At 41.2% G+C, this 19,625-nt stretch overlaps 1 protein-coding gene across 8 annotated transcripts in view; it reads right to left on the bottom strand.

Moving 5' to 3' along the window:
• Window positions 1-19,625, bottom strand: part of march8 (membrane-associated ring finger (C3HC4) 8) — an 82,245-nt gene that overhangs the window by 47,095 nt on the left and 15,525 nt on the right. For 5 of the 8 annotated variants that reach the window (XM_035992270.1, XM_035992276.1, XM_035992273.1 and 2 more), the window contains exon 2: window positions 13,449-13,642. In XM_035992270.1, coding sequence (XP_035848163.1) covers window positions 13,449-13,541 — 93 coding nt within the window. In that variant the 5' untranslated portion in view covers window positions 13,542-13,642. Of the gene's footprint in view, window positions 1-13,445; window positions 13,643-19,625 lie in introns of all 8 variants that reach the window. The other 3 variants (XM_035992274.1, XM_031305508.2, XM_035992275.1) reach the window with 1 other exon arrangement.

Below are 19,625 nucleotides of genomic sequence, written 5' to 3'. Positions count from 1 at the left end.
AAGGTCTGAAACTGTTTTTTTTCTTCTTTTTTTTGTTTGTTTAGATAGTGGAGTTTAAAAAGAAGTTGTAGGAAAGGAATTTTCTTTGAAAGAACGCTGCATTTAATATTCTTCACACATGTTGAATTGTGTGACTGATTAAATAGTTTGTTTAAAAAAAACTAAGTAGGAAATTATTAGGGATTTAACAAAAAAAATAGCTGTTATATGTTCAAGAGTGAAATGCAATGACTAATGTAATGTAATTCGGTTATTTCAACATGATTACAGCATTGATGGTTTCTGTTGACTCATGCTTGCTTCTCAGACGCCTCCATGCTCTCTAAACTCATCATTCTCCTTTGCTGCGATCTCTAACATCCCTTTACCACAACCCTATTGGCCAACTAGCCAACTGCTCATCAACAAGTGTACCCTATATTTTCATCTCCATATGGCTGAAACTCTTACAGGATCAGGATTGTCTGACACAGCTGTGAGGGGCTCACAATGAGGCTGCAGCAAGCTGCGACGGTGAAATGGATGAGAGGCACATCATAGAGTGAAAAACAAAAAACAAAGCCGGATTTGAAACAAATACGCTGCATTTTGATTGTCTCAAACTCCACCTGTCCCCCTGGAGAATTGCTTCAACTGTTACAGCAGCAATGTCACACTCAAAAAATGCTGTAATCCATGACCGCTGCTGCGCACAGTAAGTAGAGGGGAGCGCATAGCCAAAGCTTACATGCAGCGCTGAATGAGCTAGCTCCCTGGGACATGGGTTGTGTCTGTGAAAGGAAACTGCACAGCATATCAAACCAAAACTATTAGGCCTCACATTCTCCAAAAGGGTCACCTCAGGTTAGGAAGAGATAGACGGAGAGAAAGATGGAGGAAGGTGTGCAGAGGAGCAGACTGCATTTTACATCTTTTTGAAGTGATAAGCATGAAGTTAAAATCCCATCGCTCCAAGCTGCTCCACACTCCAACCTTCATTTCCATCTCCCACTGCTGCCATCTGAAACATATTCTATATTTCCTCATCCTCCTCTACATTATCTCTCTCTATGTTTCATCTTCATTTTCCACCGATTCTATTTACTCAAACCTCCTTCCAATCACTGCTACAATCTCACCCTACCCTGTCAATATTTTTCTGGTCAGCTCTCCGTCTGTGCGCGCTTCCACATGAAATGAGACTGAAATCAGCTCTCAAAGAGGGAGCAGATGGTGATACTTTCCTGATGACATCTTTTGGCTTTTACAGCATTTCTCCACCACTTGTTTCATCCCTTACTCTTTCATGACACTAGAGGCCTTACAACAAGTTCAACAACCTTTCCTGAAAGTATAGAGCCTCATGACCTGCTTGCTTTATATCTCAGCCCTCAGTCAACAGTGTTATACGAGTGAAGTGGCTTTCAATAAACAAAGGAATTACTTTTCATGCTAAAACTTAAACTGACTGTGGACTGCTCAGCTCCAAGCTCAAAAACCAATAATGCATTATTTACATGTCACTGTAAATTTACTAAGTGCTGATTACACATTCATTCCACTTAGATAAGCATGCTTGCTTTGCACATTTCAGAGACATAAGCATCTTTTTAGGATTTGTGAGAGATGGCAGGGAGAAAAGACACCAATCAGCTAATAAAATATATCAAATGTCCTCAGGAAAAGAGTGATAACACTTTTATGGAAGCAGCATCTTTAACATTCTCCTCATTCATACAAAGTGCTCCTTTTCTGCAGCTAGAGTTTCAGTTGTGTTGAGCGGCGTAATCCAACTCCCTGGGAGACCAACAGCAGTCTATATGTTTTGTATTCAGTCAGAGTACTTTGGTGGATAAGGATCTGATGCGTTGCTCCTGTTGACCACGCAGCCACTAATGCACCATTGTCCTCACTTCATTCTGTATCATCATATCATTTTTGTCTATCATAGCATAGCAGTTTCAGCTTTCAATCATGTGGCTGGCTTTGTTTTTATGTGTAACACACATTTACACGTGAGCACGTTCAACTGTTTTCTGCCGATCCAAGAGAAAAATCTTTTTCCCTTACCCAGGACTGCACACTTCCTGGAGTGTGCAGGCTTAAACACAGCTAGTCATCTCCGTCAAATCACACTAACATAAGATTTAAATTAAGACTTGTCTGTGTCTATGTGCTTTGAAGATATTGCTCAACATGTGCTGCTTTACAGATTAATAATTTCCCGACGATGTCAGAGTTAAGAGACAAGTGTGTTCTCTCATAAACATCCAAAAAATGTTTTTTCCCCCGTGATTGTATTTCCAAGAAGCTGAGCAACTGCAACCCTGGCCACAAGTTGTTTGGTAGACAACGCTGAAACAAACAATGGGCGCACGTGCAAGTGTGTGCAAAGCATTCCCTGACATTAGTGCTAATATAAGCTGTGTGTGTGTGTGTGTGTGTGTGTGTGTGTGTGTGTGTGTGTGTGTGTGTGTGTGTGTGTGTGTGTGTGAAAAAACAATTATAGTCAATTTGAGTCTATTAACCTTAAACTGGATAATAGTTAAGAGATGGAGTCTGTTCCATGAAACGTATTAAAAGGAGTCCTTATGGTGTGAAGTGAAAAGATAAAAACAACGCTGGTTTAGGTAGCAGCTTCACAAAGTCCTTGGGAGGTAAGCCTGAGGGAGGCCACAGCCCTACAAGAGAAAAAAAAAGTATTTGTGCATATAAGCATTCAAAAAGACACAGTCTGATTGCTGTCACACCTGGCAGCGTGACCTGAGGCAATGGATAATGGAGTAGCTACCAGCCTCCTTAGGCATGTGTGGAAGGTGCTGTGGGTTCAAATAAACACACCAATCAAAATGACGGAGGACCGACAGCAAAAATCCACAGCTCCTGCTCTTACAAATAGGCTTCACCTCGATTTCACAGAGAAGACATTTTTCTGAGTCAGGTGACCATTGCAAAAGGCTTGAGCTCAGGACATTGGTTTAGAGGGCGGATGACATTGGTCCTCGGAGGGACCACTACCTAAATACTCATCAATGTGGCAAAACGGAAAACCACAGCGCTCCTGGCACAAAAACTATTTGACAGCTCTGACAGAAGCAAAGCTGAGGCATGTTGGGGTGAACAGCAAGCTGCTTCTCCACAGTCTGCCTGTTTTGCTTCGGTCCTGCCAATAGTACTCTTATTCAGTCTTGCCTTTGCTCCGTTTCTACGGCAACAACATGCTCCTCACTCGCTCCCTTTCAAGTTGTTTACAACAGAGTGTAACTGTGCTCTCTTTCACCTTATATTTTTATTCTCTCACCTGGACCCTGTCTCTGTGCTTGTTCAGTGCACTCTACCAGTACTCAATTTCTCCTCATGGTAGACGGAGGTGAATGTCAATGTTGGGCAACAGTCATCTGCACTCTGCCGAGCTCATTGAAAGCCTCATCAAGACACCAGCTACTAGTGCATTCATGCAGCTATGCCATCCAGAGGCTGAGGAGTGATAAGATAAACACCGCAAACACAATGTCATGGGTTCAAGAGTGGCTTATGACCTGTGATACATGGCATCATGACTCTAGCTGCCTATTATCTTTATCAGTCACTCTTGTCTTGAACTGGTCTAGCGGTGCAATAACAGCAAAATACTATATTCACTTCCCAGGGTTAAGAGGCAACGTTTGTCTCAAACGACATTATACCTGCAATAGCAATTTATTTACATAAAAACTTCTATGTCCATAAAATGTCTGAAAGTAAAGCACCGATCTAAGACAGTAGATTTCTTCTCTCTAAACAAGCCTCATAAGATGAATCTTTGTTGAGACACTTGCTGTACGCCTGCTGAAGACGGATTGTTAGATTTCGAAATGTGCTCTGGGCTTCAAGCTGCAGACATTTCCAAGCAACAAACATCTGGTATTCTACTCTTCCTTTGGGAGCTCTTTGTGAATGCTGTCTTTCTTCTTTCTTTTCAACATAACAAGAACAGATTTCCCCCCTCCTGTAAAGCATAATAGGGGAAAAGTAGCAGCCTTGTCCATTAGTTAAATGTTCTCGGTGTACACTGGGCTCTCACCTTTGATTTTGAAACAAAGCTAATGGATCTGTCAATCATTTAAATCAGAGAAGATTTCAACATTTTTGAAAGGGATGAACGCTTATTTGGCTCTTTAGCAGCTCTCCCATGACAATAGTAAACAACTGATCTCACACGGTTATAAAACGTTCTAATTGACACAGATTAAGATCAGCTGTAAATTATAGTTGTAAAGTTGTAAATTACGTATCGTTAACATAAAATGCGCATGCAGGCAATTATAGCGAGGAATGTTCCCAACCCTGATCAAGATCATTTAATATTATCTTCCAATACCATGTTCTCATGTGATATTTTTTTACATCAAACAGCTGCACCCCACCATGAACACTTAAAAAGGGAGTGAAAGCAACTACGCTTATGAAGATATTCTTCAAAAGTGAAAAAATGTTGTGCAGCTTTTAAAGCTTTGATGGTTTCATTTTCTAAAACAGCACAAACCAATTAAAATAGCATAGGAGTCACTAATACAAAAACCAAAAGCGCAGAACATCCTAAAACGTTGGCAAAATATTTATTACCCTCTGTATTGTTTTCCTTTCTGTCATGTCAGGAGGGAAAACAATACAGCAGTGTTTTTGTCTTAGTGCCGTGTGAAAACTTGTTTTTATTTTTAGGCAACTTATTATAGTGGTATTGTTGAAAGTAACTTAACACCACCGCTTTAAACACTGGTTGCACAAATATTACAAGTGGCCATCAGACTGCTTTCAGATTCCATTTTAAAATAGTTCCAGACTTCAGCTGCACCTTAACTTTTGAAAATGTGTCATGTTGACAAAAGTCAAGTATAATGTACATCTGTGACGCCCATGTGGAAGCCTACACAGACATGCTGCAATGTGGTAATTTACTCGGAGGATGAGAATTACACCGGGCTAAGTTTAACGGATATCTTGAAATTCAAAGATGTCTAAATCAGGCCTTATTCCAGTCTCTCAGACAGAGTCTGGACATGCCCATTATAGCCTCCATTCTTGGCTCTCTGGCTACAGTATAAACAACTGGAGCAAATCTGTACTATTTTGTTCCATCCTGAGAAAAAGTCCTTAAAGCCTAAATCAAATGTAATGACCGTTTACTCCACTGTGCCATTTAAGGCTCTCAGTATTGTGGTTTAAGGTCACAGTCAAGTCATTCTGGTCATACACGGGGGGAAAAACTGAGGTAGAAACAGTTTATGACAACTTGAGTCTCATTTGATTAGTTCTGGCCATCATTTGTATTGGTAATAATAATCACACTCATCACCTTAATTGTTGAGATCTGGGAGCATGTTTACATCACCAGAAATAAGTCAGACTGCGGGCAGGTTGGCCAACTTACTTGTTGGAGAAAACAAAAGTGAATGGTAAAAGAGTGGTCTTCCATCAACCAACTTTCTGCTTCAAATATGACCTGCTGCCCTACTTGCTATGTTTGTGCATTCAAACCATTTTGTGCTATAAATAATTATATCAAACATTGCCAACCTGTCTGATGATCTGACTACTAGTCTCTTGCCCCGTCAGACTTTGTTGTACAGATGTTGCCGCGTTCCCAGAACTCAAGAGTAACTTTGGTGAGCATATTTCTATCATAATCAATAGAAAAGATGGATAAAACTCTGAACCAGATTTATTCTTTAACCAGCCACACTGATGGTTCTGTAAGGATAGGCACAGTGGTGCATTGAGCTAAATGCTAATGTCTCAAGCAGATATAATGTTTACCATGTTCACCATCTCTAGTTCAGCGCGTTAGCATGCAAACATTTGCTGAATCACAGTGAACACAAAGTACAGCTAAGGCTGATAGGAATTGTTTAGCAGGTATTTAGTCATAAAACAAAGTATCGGACAAAAATTAAAATTTTGACCTGATGATGGCGCTAGATATAAAGTCAGTGGATCACCAAAGTCACTAGGATCAACAGACCGACACTGCCATATCTAGAGGCATGCTTCAGGCATGGCCAAAATGTTCTTCCTCATACACAGGTCAGGTGACTAAAATGGCACTTTTTACAACAAAATACATGAGCATGGGTTGACTGAGGTGATGATCCCACTATGTGCTCACTATAGCTCATGGCAGCACAATTACAGTATGAGCAGTCATAGCATTTTATAGAGACAAGTTTGTCCGAGTTGAGTCAACATCTGCCTCCCCAGACAACAATAAGGAGAAGTTCACAGTGTGGTCACACTAAGTGAATCCATAGGCAGAGAGATTAACTGCTAATCTTCCACTGCATAGCACCATGGAGGATGATGGAGGAGGATGAAAAAGAGGAGGTGGTGGGAGGAGAGAGAGGAGGAGAACATATGGGAGAGACATTTAAGGAGATGGTGATTGGAGAAAAGTTTGATGCAGTCTCATTGTTAAGAGACTCTAGTGTGTATTTGTGCCTAAACTTCCTCCTCCTCAAAATGATCAACAATTGGGAATCTCATTATCATATCTTATTGGAAAGTGTCTGACTGCCCACTATCTTTCACTGAATGCACAAGAGACTTATGTGCCTGTGCTCTCACCACATACTGGCCACCACAATGGAGTATGGCAGAACTATGAGTCATATCAGACTCATTATACAGCTGGGGTGTACGGCTGCATATGAATAGCATACATCAGGCAGCCATCGTGTGTCAGACTTCACAGAACCAGAAGACAGGCTGCAGCGAGGGAAACATCGACAGTGTCTTCTCAGGAAGATGAATGTGGCCGCTGTGGGAAAGCCCAAAGAGCCTCCACCATTGATCTGGCTGGCAGTGGCTGAATGTTTAGGGTGAGTCACAGGAGTCAGGTCAGCAAGTCACTGGAAATTAAAGACACCCCGCAGAGACACCTTACAGTGAACAGAAGTGCAAAAATAGCACTCTGGATGGAAAACATAGCAAAGACTGAGGCAGCAGCGTGCTCTCTCCTGGAAATAACTTCATCTGTGTTTTGTCCATCTCTCTCTACATTTCTGTCTCTGGTTATCTGCAGGCTCTTCACTTGTGTCTCTGTGCACTATAACTACAGTCGCTCCTATAAATAAGACATTCAAAATCTGAGAAATGCACCTTGGCAAAAATAAATGAGTTCCTTTAAATTAATTTTGGCAAAATTGGTGGCTTTCACAGCTGAGAGCTTTTTTTGAGTTCAGGTGTACTTTCTGTTCCTGCAGTGTGTGACAGACTGAACACATTTCTTAAGTTAGTAGGTTAATAGCTATAGATCTGTTGGATTAGGTTATACAACAGCCTACAAAATATGTAAATTATGCGATCATTTGAAAATGTGTTGTAACTAAAGAACATCTGAAAGCAGCCGAGTCTTCTTATGTAACATTAAAGTGTTAATATTGAGCTGTGAAAGTGTATCTATATGTGGGTGGAGGGCGATGGGGCAGGGGTTAATTAGAGACACCATCTCCTCTGAATGTCTCACCCTCTGCTAAAAGCTGCTCTTCTAAAACCAAGAGCTGAAATACACACAGTGCCCCCTCACACTGAAGACAAAGCAAACTCACCTGCGACTAACATACAACATTATGTCATGTCTACTAGAATATAGAGCAGGTAATCACATATATAAATCTTAATATCGCACAGTCATCACAATGGCTAATGAAAAAAAAGGTGAAGCACTGTCCTTCCTTACAACCATCAAGGCAATCAAAAGGCCCAGCCGTCATGTCGGCCCTTCCACATTTAATTATGTGTTTTAGCACTTCAACCTCAAGTGGCTTCACGCAGCTGGGTCCTCCGGGAAACTCAGGCAAGTCCTGCACAGACGGGCTGACAAACACCACCAGCTGCTGGCATGTGGGTTTGTTTGTGTGTACCTGCATGTCCTTGCATGTGTGTTTTCACTAAGAGAAGCTCAGATAGCGATTAGTTAGATAGAGAGAGGCAAGAGGCAGAAAAATAACAGCAGCAGGGTAATGGGCTGCAGTAAATAAACAGTGGGCAGCGAATCCTGCAAGTTAGTGTGTAGTAGTGCTGAAACAATGAGTCGATGAATCCAATATCCACAGACACCTTTTTTTTTTTTTTTTTTTTTTAATTTAACCTTTATTTATCCAGGTAAGTAGATTGAGAACAAATTCTCATTTGCAACGACAACCTGTCACATTCACACAGTTACACATTCATACCTGGAAGCTGCCCAGTACAACCAGTGTCTGATCTGCTGGCCACTTGGGGTTAAGGGCCTTGCTCAAGGGCACCTCAGTGGTGGTAATGAGGAAGGGACAAACGCTGTTCTTTCACTTTCCCCACCCAGATTTTATCCTGCCGGTCTGGAGATTGAACCGGCGACCTCCCGGTCCCAAGATTGCTTCTTTAACCTTTAGGCCACCACTAGACTGCTAGACAGCAGCTCCTCTTCCTCTGCAGGCTGAGGAGGTTAAACAAGGATTGCAAGATACTCTGCATCTTCTACAGGTGCACCATCAAAATAATCCTAACTGGATGCATTAACCCCTGGTATGGAAGTTGCCCCGCCCTCAACCGTAAGGCATTACAGAGGGTGGTGAAAACTGCCCAGCACATCACCAGGACGGAGCTGCCATCCATGGAGGACCTCTGCACCCAGCAGTGCAGTAAGAAGGCCAACAGGATTATCAGAAACCCAAATCACCTAAGGCACAAACTGTTCTGCCTGCTGCCGTCCGGCAGACGGTACCGCAGCATCGGGTCCCGCACCACCGGGTCCCGCACCACCGGGCTCAGAGACAGCTCAATCCCACAGGACTATAATACTTTTGAACTCATCACTTATCATTATGCATATACATTCCTTTTTACATTCAGTTTCTTAATTTGCAAATGATTTATAGTACGCATTTCATTTGTTATATTTTAGCGCTTATTTTAACTTGCACTATTTTATGTTTAGTTTCTTGTTTTGTTTGATACTTGTGTGATATTCTTCTTTTTCATACATATTTAATTAGCATTGTTGGGGGGAGCCTGAGACTTAGATTTTATTGCCAACGACTGCTTCTCTGTTGCATTAAATAACTTGAACTAGTTGGGCATTTAAGTTATTTATCAAGCAAAAATGGTAAACATTTAGTGGTTTCAGCTTCTCAATGTGAGAATTTGTTGCTTTTCGCTGTATCTATCATTGTTGGGATCATGATGGGCATTTTTACTATGTTTTTGAAATTAAATAGACTAAACTATAAATCAAAAAGATAAAAGACAAAGATAAAAGATCTCTTAAACGCTAATTTATTTATTTATTTATTTTTAGTTATAGCCCTACTGCCTGAAACCAGTACACAGAAGCACCACAGAAAAACATTTAATCTTTAACTCTGTCATTAATGACTTCGTATTTACTGTATAAGCAGCTAAAGACAGGGTGTTTGCCAAGTTTGTGAAATCTTTCAGAATTCCATGAGTGGCATATGCAAAGTAGGTTAGTTTGCTGACACACACAACATTCATACCTTTATGAAAACATCTGCCAGACTAGAGAGAATCCCATTCTGCCTAAGTGTTATCTTCTCTCTCCAGCTTCTGCTTTGTAGACAGGCCGGGGGAACCTGTGTGGCCTCAGAACATCTACACCAGCATGAACGTACAGGTTGTGTGCTTGTGTATGTGTGTGAGAAAGAAAAAGAGAAATTATGTGCACACGTGTCCACTTCCATTTGTGCAACATACAGTAAATATTAACTGGGAACACTGGATAATTTGTTTATGTACCAAACATGCAGCAGGGAAAACACAAAGATGACAGAATCTTTTGTACTCTCACCTTTAAAGTCTGCAAAATACACCGATCACATTCTTTGCTTCAGACTAGAAGTGACCACCTTATGTACTCCAGTCACACATGTAAACACTCTTTTCCTGATAATTCAGAATGTCATGCCTAGTTTACCCAGCCCCAAGGCTTTCTGTGTGACTATCATGGCATTACCATTTGCATGCCCTTCGGCACAGCAATCTGGAGGGAACTGATTTGGATAGTTTACTGTAGAGCCACAAAATGTTTGGAAAATGTTTCTCTGCCTCAAGGCTGAGAAAGGTATTTCAAATATTTTTCAAACACATTTTATCAAACAGTATTTTTTGTGAAAATATTTTACAGATTAAGTCATAATGGGTGTAAACACGGCTATCTGCCATCTCAGCCAAAATGCTTCAACTACACCAAAAGTGCAAGAACGCTGTTTAAAGTAAACAAGCAATGTCACTATACTAGAAGTACTTTGTTAAATCAGCAAAAAAAGCAACATTGAACAGTCCCTGTTCAGCCTGGAGGCTGTGTTCAAAGATTTTTCTATGGTGGTCAATGTTTGAGGGAGTCGGGCTTTGTGGAGTCCAAAATCAGTGCCTGGGAGCTCTACGGCGGCAGTTATTATCAAACCACCAAACATCAGAGGAGAAACAGGGAGTCTCGACTGTCCTTGGACTCCGACACGCGCTTCTTGAAGGACAAAGCTTCCAGCGCTCTGTGTGCTTTCATAAAAAAAAATACATGCAGCATCAGAAAGGTGGGTATCAAGTATCACAGTGCTCAGTACGTGCACAGTCACCGAGATATACTGCCAAATAGTATAATACCCTTGTAAGCGAGGCCATGTATGTTGGTGTGAATACAAGTGTTATGTGAAAGTAAAAGCTACAGCTGTTTCCACTGAAACCTTGCTATATTTGTCAACTCTGCTGGATGTACACTAACCACATGCTGCTCATGTCATTAATTATATTTACAGTAAAAAGACACACCACAAGACTTTCTCCTTCCCTATCTGCCAGAGCTTACTTTATTGTCAACTCATGCATAATCCATTCACTGCTCGCCTTATCAAAAACCCCAGACTCAAATAAATCTGACCATATTATTTGCCAAAGCTGAGAACTGTAAGAGAACTTTTCTTTTTTCCCACAAAATAAAACTCTTCCTCTCAAAGTCTTTTGAAGCTGTAAAATTATTTCTTAAACCTCAAATTTTTCTATCCAAACAAGAGTTCAAATAGTGGCCCACTAGCACATACCCAAAGAGGAGTTCGAAGAAGACAAATGAACTTGAGTGGAGCTGGAGGAGAGAGGCTAGTGAGGGGCCAGCAACAGTTAAAGATGTGTTGCTCTCTGAAGGAGCAGCTGACTAACTCAGAATTCTAAATAGAGGAAAGTTCTGCTTTTTTCCTTGAGGCGCTAAAAGACCAGTTGTGTTGTTTAAGAGGCCAGATGGGCTTGTGCTCTGACACACACACACACACACACACACACACACACACCTTTTCCTACACTCTGTTTCTCCTTTCTCTACTCTGCTGATGGTTCCGACGGGAGTCGCTGGCGTTCATCCACTTATTCCTCAGGGGAAAAAAGGAGGCTCAGCCAGCAGGAGACACACAGAGGGAGAGAGCGATTCTGAGCAGGGAGATGCATGGGTGGATCTTTACACTTAGCAAACATGGCGGCAGGGAGACCAAATGCCCTCCAGACATTATACAGCTTATAGTTTCACTTTTATTCCCCAGCAGACTAAGGTAACCTTGCTACAACTGCTCTCAAAGTTCAAACCCCTTAATCCTGTTAACCATGCATTGTACAAAAAGGTATTTCAGCAACACAAACGCACACCTTTATATAACTTTGGAATTTGTACAAAATAAAACCAGTTCAAAGTGAATCCCAGTTCAGTATTTCACCTCTGCAATGACAAGGCATGATTTTGAGCTTCATAGTGAACACAGATTAGGCTATCGCATGTGTGTGTGCGCGCGCGCGCGCGCGCGCGTGCGTGTGTGTGTGTGTGTGTGTGTGTGTGTGTGTGTAAAGTAAAAACACATATGTCCGCGGCAGTTTACAGTTTGTGTGTACCATCACTTCTACAGCACAGGAGGCTGAAACACAGCACCAAATGCAACATGAAGAAACCTCTTAAGAACACCTGTGCTGTTGCACTTAGCGCCCAGGATCTATTGTGAGCTGATGAGGTAGAGGGAAAAGGGCAGGCCACGGACATATTGTCTTAGCACCTCGCTTTGTTCATGAGCTCAAAAAAGCAACTGCACTCTGAGAGCACTTCACTGTGGAGTTTGATGCTGCTGGAGTACAGAGACCGAAAGAAAGTAAAGATTGATGAGCTGCTTGTGAGACTGAGAACAGATTTTTGGTAATGATCTTGCACCTGACCTTTGTTTTTATTGACAAATCAAAAGTGATAACAATCTCAGACATTAGAAACATCCTGGTAACTCATAATAACATTCAGATGTGAAAGGTTTAAGAATTTCTGAGAGTAATCTTTGAATTCTGAGAAAAGTCAAATCCTCCTCAAATCAGAAATCTGTGATTGGCTCAAATTAACTTTTCAGATGTGGCAGGTCTGGTTTCCAAATCACAGGTTTTTGTGTGTGACTATCCTGAGTGTGTAAAATAAAACTTTTAAAGCAGCAGATATGATAAAATAAAAGTGCTCTCGTTGGCGTTGGTGATTTTACTGAGTAGTTTTGTAAATTTGAAGTAGAAACGATTTACAAAATGCAGCAAAGGTACCAAATCCTGTATTTGACCCACTATTCAACTGCAAAACCAGATGGCCTACAGGTGGTTTTAGGCACAAATGGAAAAGCAGACCAGACTCTGACCAGCCTCATTAGATGCAAAACCTCTGCTGAAGCCACAGGCAACACAGAAATCATTTGTTCGTGAGAGAAACATCGTAATGCAGAATTTATATTGCTGCGTTAGGATTAACACCCTTGGCATTAGAAAATAACTTCTTTTTAATTGTTCTCTGGTGAATGACTATAGTACAGCTGGGGTAACTTTCTCCACCTGCATTTAACTCATGTCATTTAGATCTACATTGTTTTGCTTTTGTCTATATCTAGTTGACATTTCCCCTGATCTTTGTGCATTAAATTAGGTTCTTTTCTTTCTATGTAACAAAGAATTGTTTTTTGAAATACAAATTTCTCACTGTCAAATCGAGTTTATAACAATGACACAATAAACAAAAAAAGGAACAGACATTAAAACATTTTTAAGGCATCTGGCAAATGTTTTGTTCCTGTGGGTGTGAGTGACTGTAAACAGAGCATGACTTAATGTGGAGCTGATACGAAAAGAGTCATTTCTGCCACTTGAAACAATAACTAAACAAAAACCAAATTGAGGTTTTGTTTGCTGTGGTAAAAACTGAGGTTGTGATGGTTATGGTTAGGTTTAGGCACAAAACTCTACTGGATTTGTTTGGGGCATGTGCAGATGTTAAGTAAATAAATGTGTGTGGTATAACAGTCTGCAACTCAGTTTGCAAAGCTAAGATCAGAATCCCCCCTTGCTATTGTAGATCCCTATAAGATTAAAACTACACTTTATGGGATGAAACCACCCCATAATAATTCACTGTGTCCCCAGCCTTTTAACTCTTCACATACCTGCTTGTCCTTGTCCTTAGCTTTCCCACTGCCTGACACCCGCGATGAGGTGACTTCACGGGGGATGACAGAGATTTGGTGCAGTGGCATGTTCATCCCAGCAGAGCCAACCAGGGGCGCTTACACACACACTTTCTGTCCTGCTGCAAGAGCAAAGGGCATGATGGTCTGAACTGTGACACCTTGCCCGCGCTGCCCTAAAGAGGAGGCACAGAGAACAGACAGATTAGCTACGAGATAATAGAAATCACATTCAAATAAGAATATACTGTCTGTATACTATGTATATATTTATTTATTTAATTTTTTTTTTCACTGAGGAAGTTCACACTAAGAAACAAGAAATGAAAGTGGCACAGCTGCATTTTGATCTGGTCTGCGGATCACATACTGAACTATGCCATTATAATAATTTGAGTGATCATCACAAAAAATGTATACCCGCCTGGGTTGTTTTTCTTTTGGCAGCTTTATTCTTAGTTAAATTGACAAAATGATAAGTCAGAGTTAAAGATGAGTTTGGGCTAAAAAAAAAAAAAGGGGATGCCATACATGTGGGGCAACAACAGTTTAAAGGTGTTAAGCAAAGAATGCAAAATAAATGGATGCATAGAATGTCTGCAACAAAAAAAAAAAAACACCAAAATGAGTAATTTTTGTTTTTTAATCACATTGCAAACTCTACAAAAGCAGGCCCATGAACATTTCCTGGTGCTGACCTACAGTACACTGGAAGAAAACTTTGAGCCACTCTCAAACAACCAAATGCATGTGATTTTCCACAGGAGAGCAGAAGTTTGTCTCAGAATAGCACAAGCACAGACTGTAGTAAATTATCACAGAGGTGATCGCCAAAGTGTGTAATAAATCACTACAGGAGGTGAATGTGTGTGTGCAGGAATTCTTGTTTCCAACAACCTGGAGATTCAGGGCCATGATTTCCACAAAAGGGAGAGCGACGGTCCATGTGGTTCCCGGTTGTTCTTGGATAGATTCAGACAGACAAGAGTCATGAAAGCTGCAGCAGTATGGGGCTGTCCTGGGGAGTTACACAAGAGGTTTTACATAAGGGTCGTCTTAACTTCAGTTAATGCAGCCATCTGTACTGCCACTGACAGCAATTAAGCTTTAGCTCCTTCTCACCACTAGGCAGTGCGTGTGTGTGTGTGTGTGTGTGTGTGTGTGTGTGTGTGTGTGTGTGTGTGTTTGCACGCAGACCTGTTTTGCCAAGCAAACCCTCAAGCTCCGCAGTGTGAAAATGACAGGATTAAGAAACCAAAAAGCAAGCAGACAGATGGGAGGTCAGTGAAATGGCAGTAATCACAAACCAGCGTTGATGGCGGGAGTGGGGGTTGGTGTAGACTTTAGACTGAGAATGCCACACAGGTCCACTAAGAAGCTTCCGACCAGCACAGCCAGAGCTGCCACCTCAGTTCATCACTTCTCTGTCTCTGATAAGTACGGTATTTATCAAGATGATGATTATTCTGATCAAACACAAATAGTTAGCGGCCATATGAGCTTCTTGTGCAACAGCTGGCAGTCTCAGGTCAGTGCCAAAGAGGATGGGGGATCATGTGTTAAAGACCAACCAGAAAGCACCTCAGCACTCAAATACATTTTTCCGTCAACCTAAATTGTAAACTAGTCGATTACACGGTGGAAGAATCAGCGACACAGTCGAGGGTGAATGAGAATCACAAGAAAAACTAATTTAAAACAAATAGAATAAGTATTGTTAATTTAGAGCGTTAGTCACCACTTTATTTGCTCACAGAAACATTTTAGCATATCAATTTTGATTATCCTCACAGACTACTAAAAAGACTGAATGACTTCATACAACGCGACTTGAAAACAACTCCTAGTTGATGATGCCTTTAGATACCCAGCAATATCCTGTTGGTAACTCAAACTGAAAAGGAACAAAAATGAAAACACTATCAGTGGAAATTGACACTTTTTTTTTAAAGCGTGTTATGATGCTACTGTAGCTGCATGTGTTGGCAACTAGAAATCAATAAAAACTTGGGATGGCCTGTTTACATCCAGTCTATAATTATTCAACTCCTTTGTCTGCATGCCTTGATTCCTTACTTCCAAAGCCATCGGTGAAAGTGAAGGGGATTTTGGGAGTTGAATGCAAAGCCAGTAAAGTAGTTCACTCCCTTTTGGTAATTCTATCTGTATCATCAGTGTGACCTCACTGTGAATTGGTGAGATATGGCTGCAGAATACAGGTCACTTTGATGGGCAGAGAGCACCAGTGTTGTAGTCGAGACCACCTAAACCGAGACCAAGTCATCACCAAGAGCAGAGTGTATCGAGACCGAAACAAGACCATGACTTTGAGGGTTTGAGACCGAGTCAAGACCAAGACCAAGGCAGGGCGAGACCGAGTCAAGACCAAGACCAGATTTGTGTTATACAGTCAGAGCTTCTCTTGTCTCCTGCATTCACATTCTTGGGAGTGCGTGGGGGCAGGGAGAGAGGGGTTTAAGGTAACAAATTCCAAATAAGATATGAGTCAAGTTACTAGTTGCATTAAGTTACACATAGGCCTAATTCAGACAATGCACAGGAAAATTCCTGCAGCCAGGTCTTGACTGGCCTTAAAATAAAATCCTGAATCCTTTTTATCCAAGACAAGACCGAGTAAATGCAGTCGCTTCCGAGACCTTCAAAAATTGGTCTGAAGACCAAGACCGATCTCGAGTACTACAACACTGGAGAGCACACAGAGTCACATTGTGAGCATTTGTGTATGTGGCTAATGAGTTACTGTAAATTAGCGTGGGTCAGGGGCCAAAGTTACCTGCCTGAGAGCATCACATCATTATAGCTCCTACTGTATTCCGTCACAAATGTTTGTATTAATTAACAGTGGGCATTCATGTGTCATTTCCAGAGCTAGATTTTAAAGTAAATATGAGGGATAAACAAAATATATCAAGAAGGTCTGTATCATGTATTTGTGCACTACATTTGCAAAGCTGTGGTTCACTCAAATGTTTTTGCGGTAGTCCGATGAAACAACATCCATCACTGACCGCTGCTGCACCAGAGAGGTTGTTAATGTGCTGCAGTAAAACCCTCCACTCTTAATTGACATTGTGTTTCAAGCCTAAGGGTTGAACTCAGGGGATGCACTAATGGGGGCGAGAGATGTGATAGACCGTCAGGATTACACTTTCTCCATTCATTTTATATACACACACACATACAGTTCTGTACATGCTATAGCGTGAATATTTTTAGGATTAATAAAGCTAAACTAAATCTGTCAATCAGGCTGTCAGAAGGTCCCTTGGATGTGAGATCACCACTTTAGTGTGTGTGTGTGTGTGTGTGTGTGTGTGTGTGTGTGTGTGTGTGTGTGTGTGTGTGTGTGTGTCCATCCGTCCTCTGGGCTTGCTGCCAGTCAGTTCACTGCAACAATATTAATAGTTACAAATCCAACTGCACTCCAACCAATCACAGGCCTCATGTGGTTCCAATTTGACGCTAACCTGTTGCCATGGCAGCAGCTCCAGGGGTCAGTTTAAGGTGTTAGGAGACGGATGCACCGCTGACTGGTTATAAGAAACTGTCAAACTAAAAGTGAAGGTGGGTTTAAAGGGATAGTTCGGATTTTTGAAGTAGGGTTGTATGAGGTACTTATCCATCAGTCAGTGTATTACCTACAGTAGATGGTGGTCTGCTGCTAGCTTAACACATCTGAATCTCTGACCAAACTGATGGCAGTCAAGTTGCATTGTGGTAATGCAGGCATCCGGTATTATTATTATTATTATTATTATTATTATTATTATTATTATTATTATGAGGTTATTGTTATATTGAAGTTAGGGCCCATGTCATTGCCCAGCCCTAGTTAATCATCATTAAAATGTTAACATCATTAACATCTGTCAGAGGAGAGTCCTGACAACCAGAGGTCTACAGAGAGACAAGCCCATCAAAATAATACAGGAGCTCCTATTATCCCACTGAAGTCAATTTATTCTAAAGAAACACAATTCTGCCCTTCTCCCCAGCTCTTCCCCCCCTCTGCTCCTGCGCCAGGTAAATGACAGTCCTGTCTCCTCTACGTTCTGCTCAGCTGAGCTCTGCTGTTACTCAGTTTGCCAAGAAGCCCCTCTGTGTCCCTGCTGTCAGATCAGACCTGAGATATGGCTGAGAACCCATTCTCTGGTATTGATGCGCAACCAGGCAGAAAAACTTGGCTGTGTACCAATCAATCCTAGCATTACACACAAATCAAAAAGATTAAGAATAAAAAAAAGTTGGGTTGAAGAGATATTACAACAATATTTTGGACACACACACACAGACACACACACACAGACACACACACTTTGGCATCGCATTTCCTCATGAGGTTTGGATAAATTGTTAAACAAATTTAACTGTCAAATTTGTTGTAAACTGGTAGATAATTTAACCGTCACTGACATTGTATAATTTCATAAATATGCACACACAAACACACAGGCTGGTGATTACTTCAACAGTTTTTCATAACACACTGGGAATAAATTCTTTTTTTTTAGCTCATTGTCATTTCAAATGTAGCTGCATCATACATCAGCACCAGTGCGGTTTGACTATTACTGTGACTTCTTCTCTGCCTCCATGCCTATTTACCCTATATGCAGGATTAATCAAAAGCATATGATATTTCAGTTAACTGCATTCATAATGCCTCTGTTAACTGTCCCATTTGATAATACCGTGAGTCCCAGTTTGGATGTGATTAATTGTGTGGTTGGCTAAATGAGCTCTGAACAGACTCGGGGGAAACGCGAGAGCTGATGCTTTCTACACACACCAACAGCTCTGGGATTTTACCAACATTTAACACAATTACTTTAACTTTTTACACCGTTTCTCAGCTGCTAAGGAGGTGTGAAGGACAGAGCAAAAATAGACCAAAAAGGGATGACACAGTACTACCAATTATACACATAAAGATCCTGTGAAACTTCTTCTACTCTAAATCTCAAAAAAAGGAAGGAGGATTCATTCATTTACAGTAAACGTTTCATTGTCAGTAAACGTTTCATTTTCAGTACCGCTACCAGAATAAACAGAGATACTGCCCTGGGTGCACAGAAATCAGTTTCTTGCTCTCTAGACAGAGTGTGACAGAGTGTGACAAGTGGCTCGGGGTCAATGTGGAGCAATTCTTTCAATGAATCCTTGTTGAATTCTCCAGATTAGGGTAGTGCTGGGAAGAGACTTGATGACTGAAATTCCAGACACATGAAGAAGTGATTGAACTGCCTTCAACCTTCAGCTCACCATCGATTTCCCAAAAGTCCAGAGAAGAGCGGTTTCATTCGTTAGTTTCTGTTTCAGCATGACACAAGACAGAAGTTATAAACCTGCATAACATCATGCTGGTATATAACTTCATTAAGCCACTTCTCCAGCTTGAGCCCCAACATTTGGTGATGCATTTTTATTTGTTAACTTCTAAAAACCTTTTATGTTGCTTCCCCACCCGCAACCAGACATCACCTTGGGGTGGCCAATCATCTAACCGGCGATCAGACTTGTCAGTCCGTTTTGAGGCGGTTTGAGAGTCCCGTACAGTACACAGGAAACATCACTGCCTCTTATCGCTTCCACACAAGCACTGAACTGCCCAGGAGTTTCTGTAACAGCTGACTGTTTTCTTGCAACTAGCTCCAGAACAAAGGAGTCCCTCCGTCTCTTTTCTTTCTCACTTTCTCAAGTGCTGCCTTCAAGTGCGGTCGGAAATGTTGAGATCCATAAGCGATCTGACAGAAAACAATAATTGTGAAATACAAAGTCTAATTGTGCCACATTTGGTGGTTAAAGAACACAACATAGAGTCACGCAAATGGGCCATTTAAGTGAATCGCCAGATCGCTTTTTCTGGTCTGAATGGGCCCTTATTATTATTATTTATTATTATTATCATCATTTGTAAAGCATTTAGTCCATCCCACTTAACAGTGACTTCCTGGACTGCCAGCAGAGACACCAGGTTGACACTGCTTGCCAAAGACATTTTACGTTACTCCCAATAAAAACCCAGCTTGTTGTTTTTAGTACAGATTAAGCAAACAAGATGTGTGTTAATTAGTGAACATTAAAAAAGGTGCTGGTCACTAGATTTGGTTACCTATGGACAGAGCCAGGCTGTTTCCA

Source organism: Sander lucioperca, chromosome 15 (genome assembly GCF_008315115.2).
Source record: "Sander lucioperca isolate FBNREF2018 chromosome 15, SLUC_FBN_1.2, whole genome shotgun sequence".
NCBI lineage: Eukaryota > Metazoa > Chordata > Actinopteri > Perciformes > Percidae > Sander > Sander lucioperca.
The sequence above is the reverse complement of the archived record's forward strand: the minus strand, read 5'-3'. Positions and strand labels throughout refer to the sequence as shown.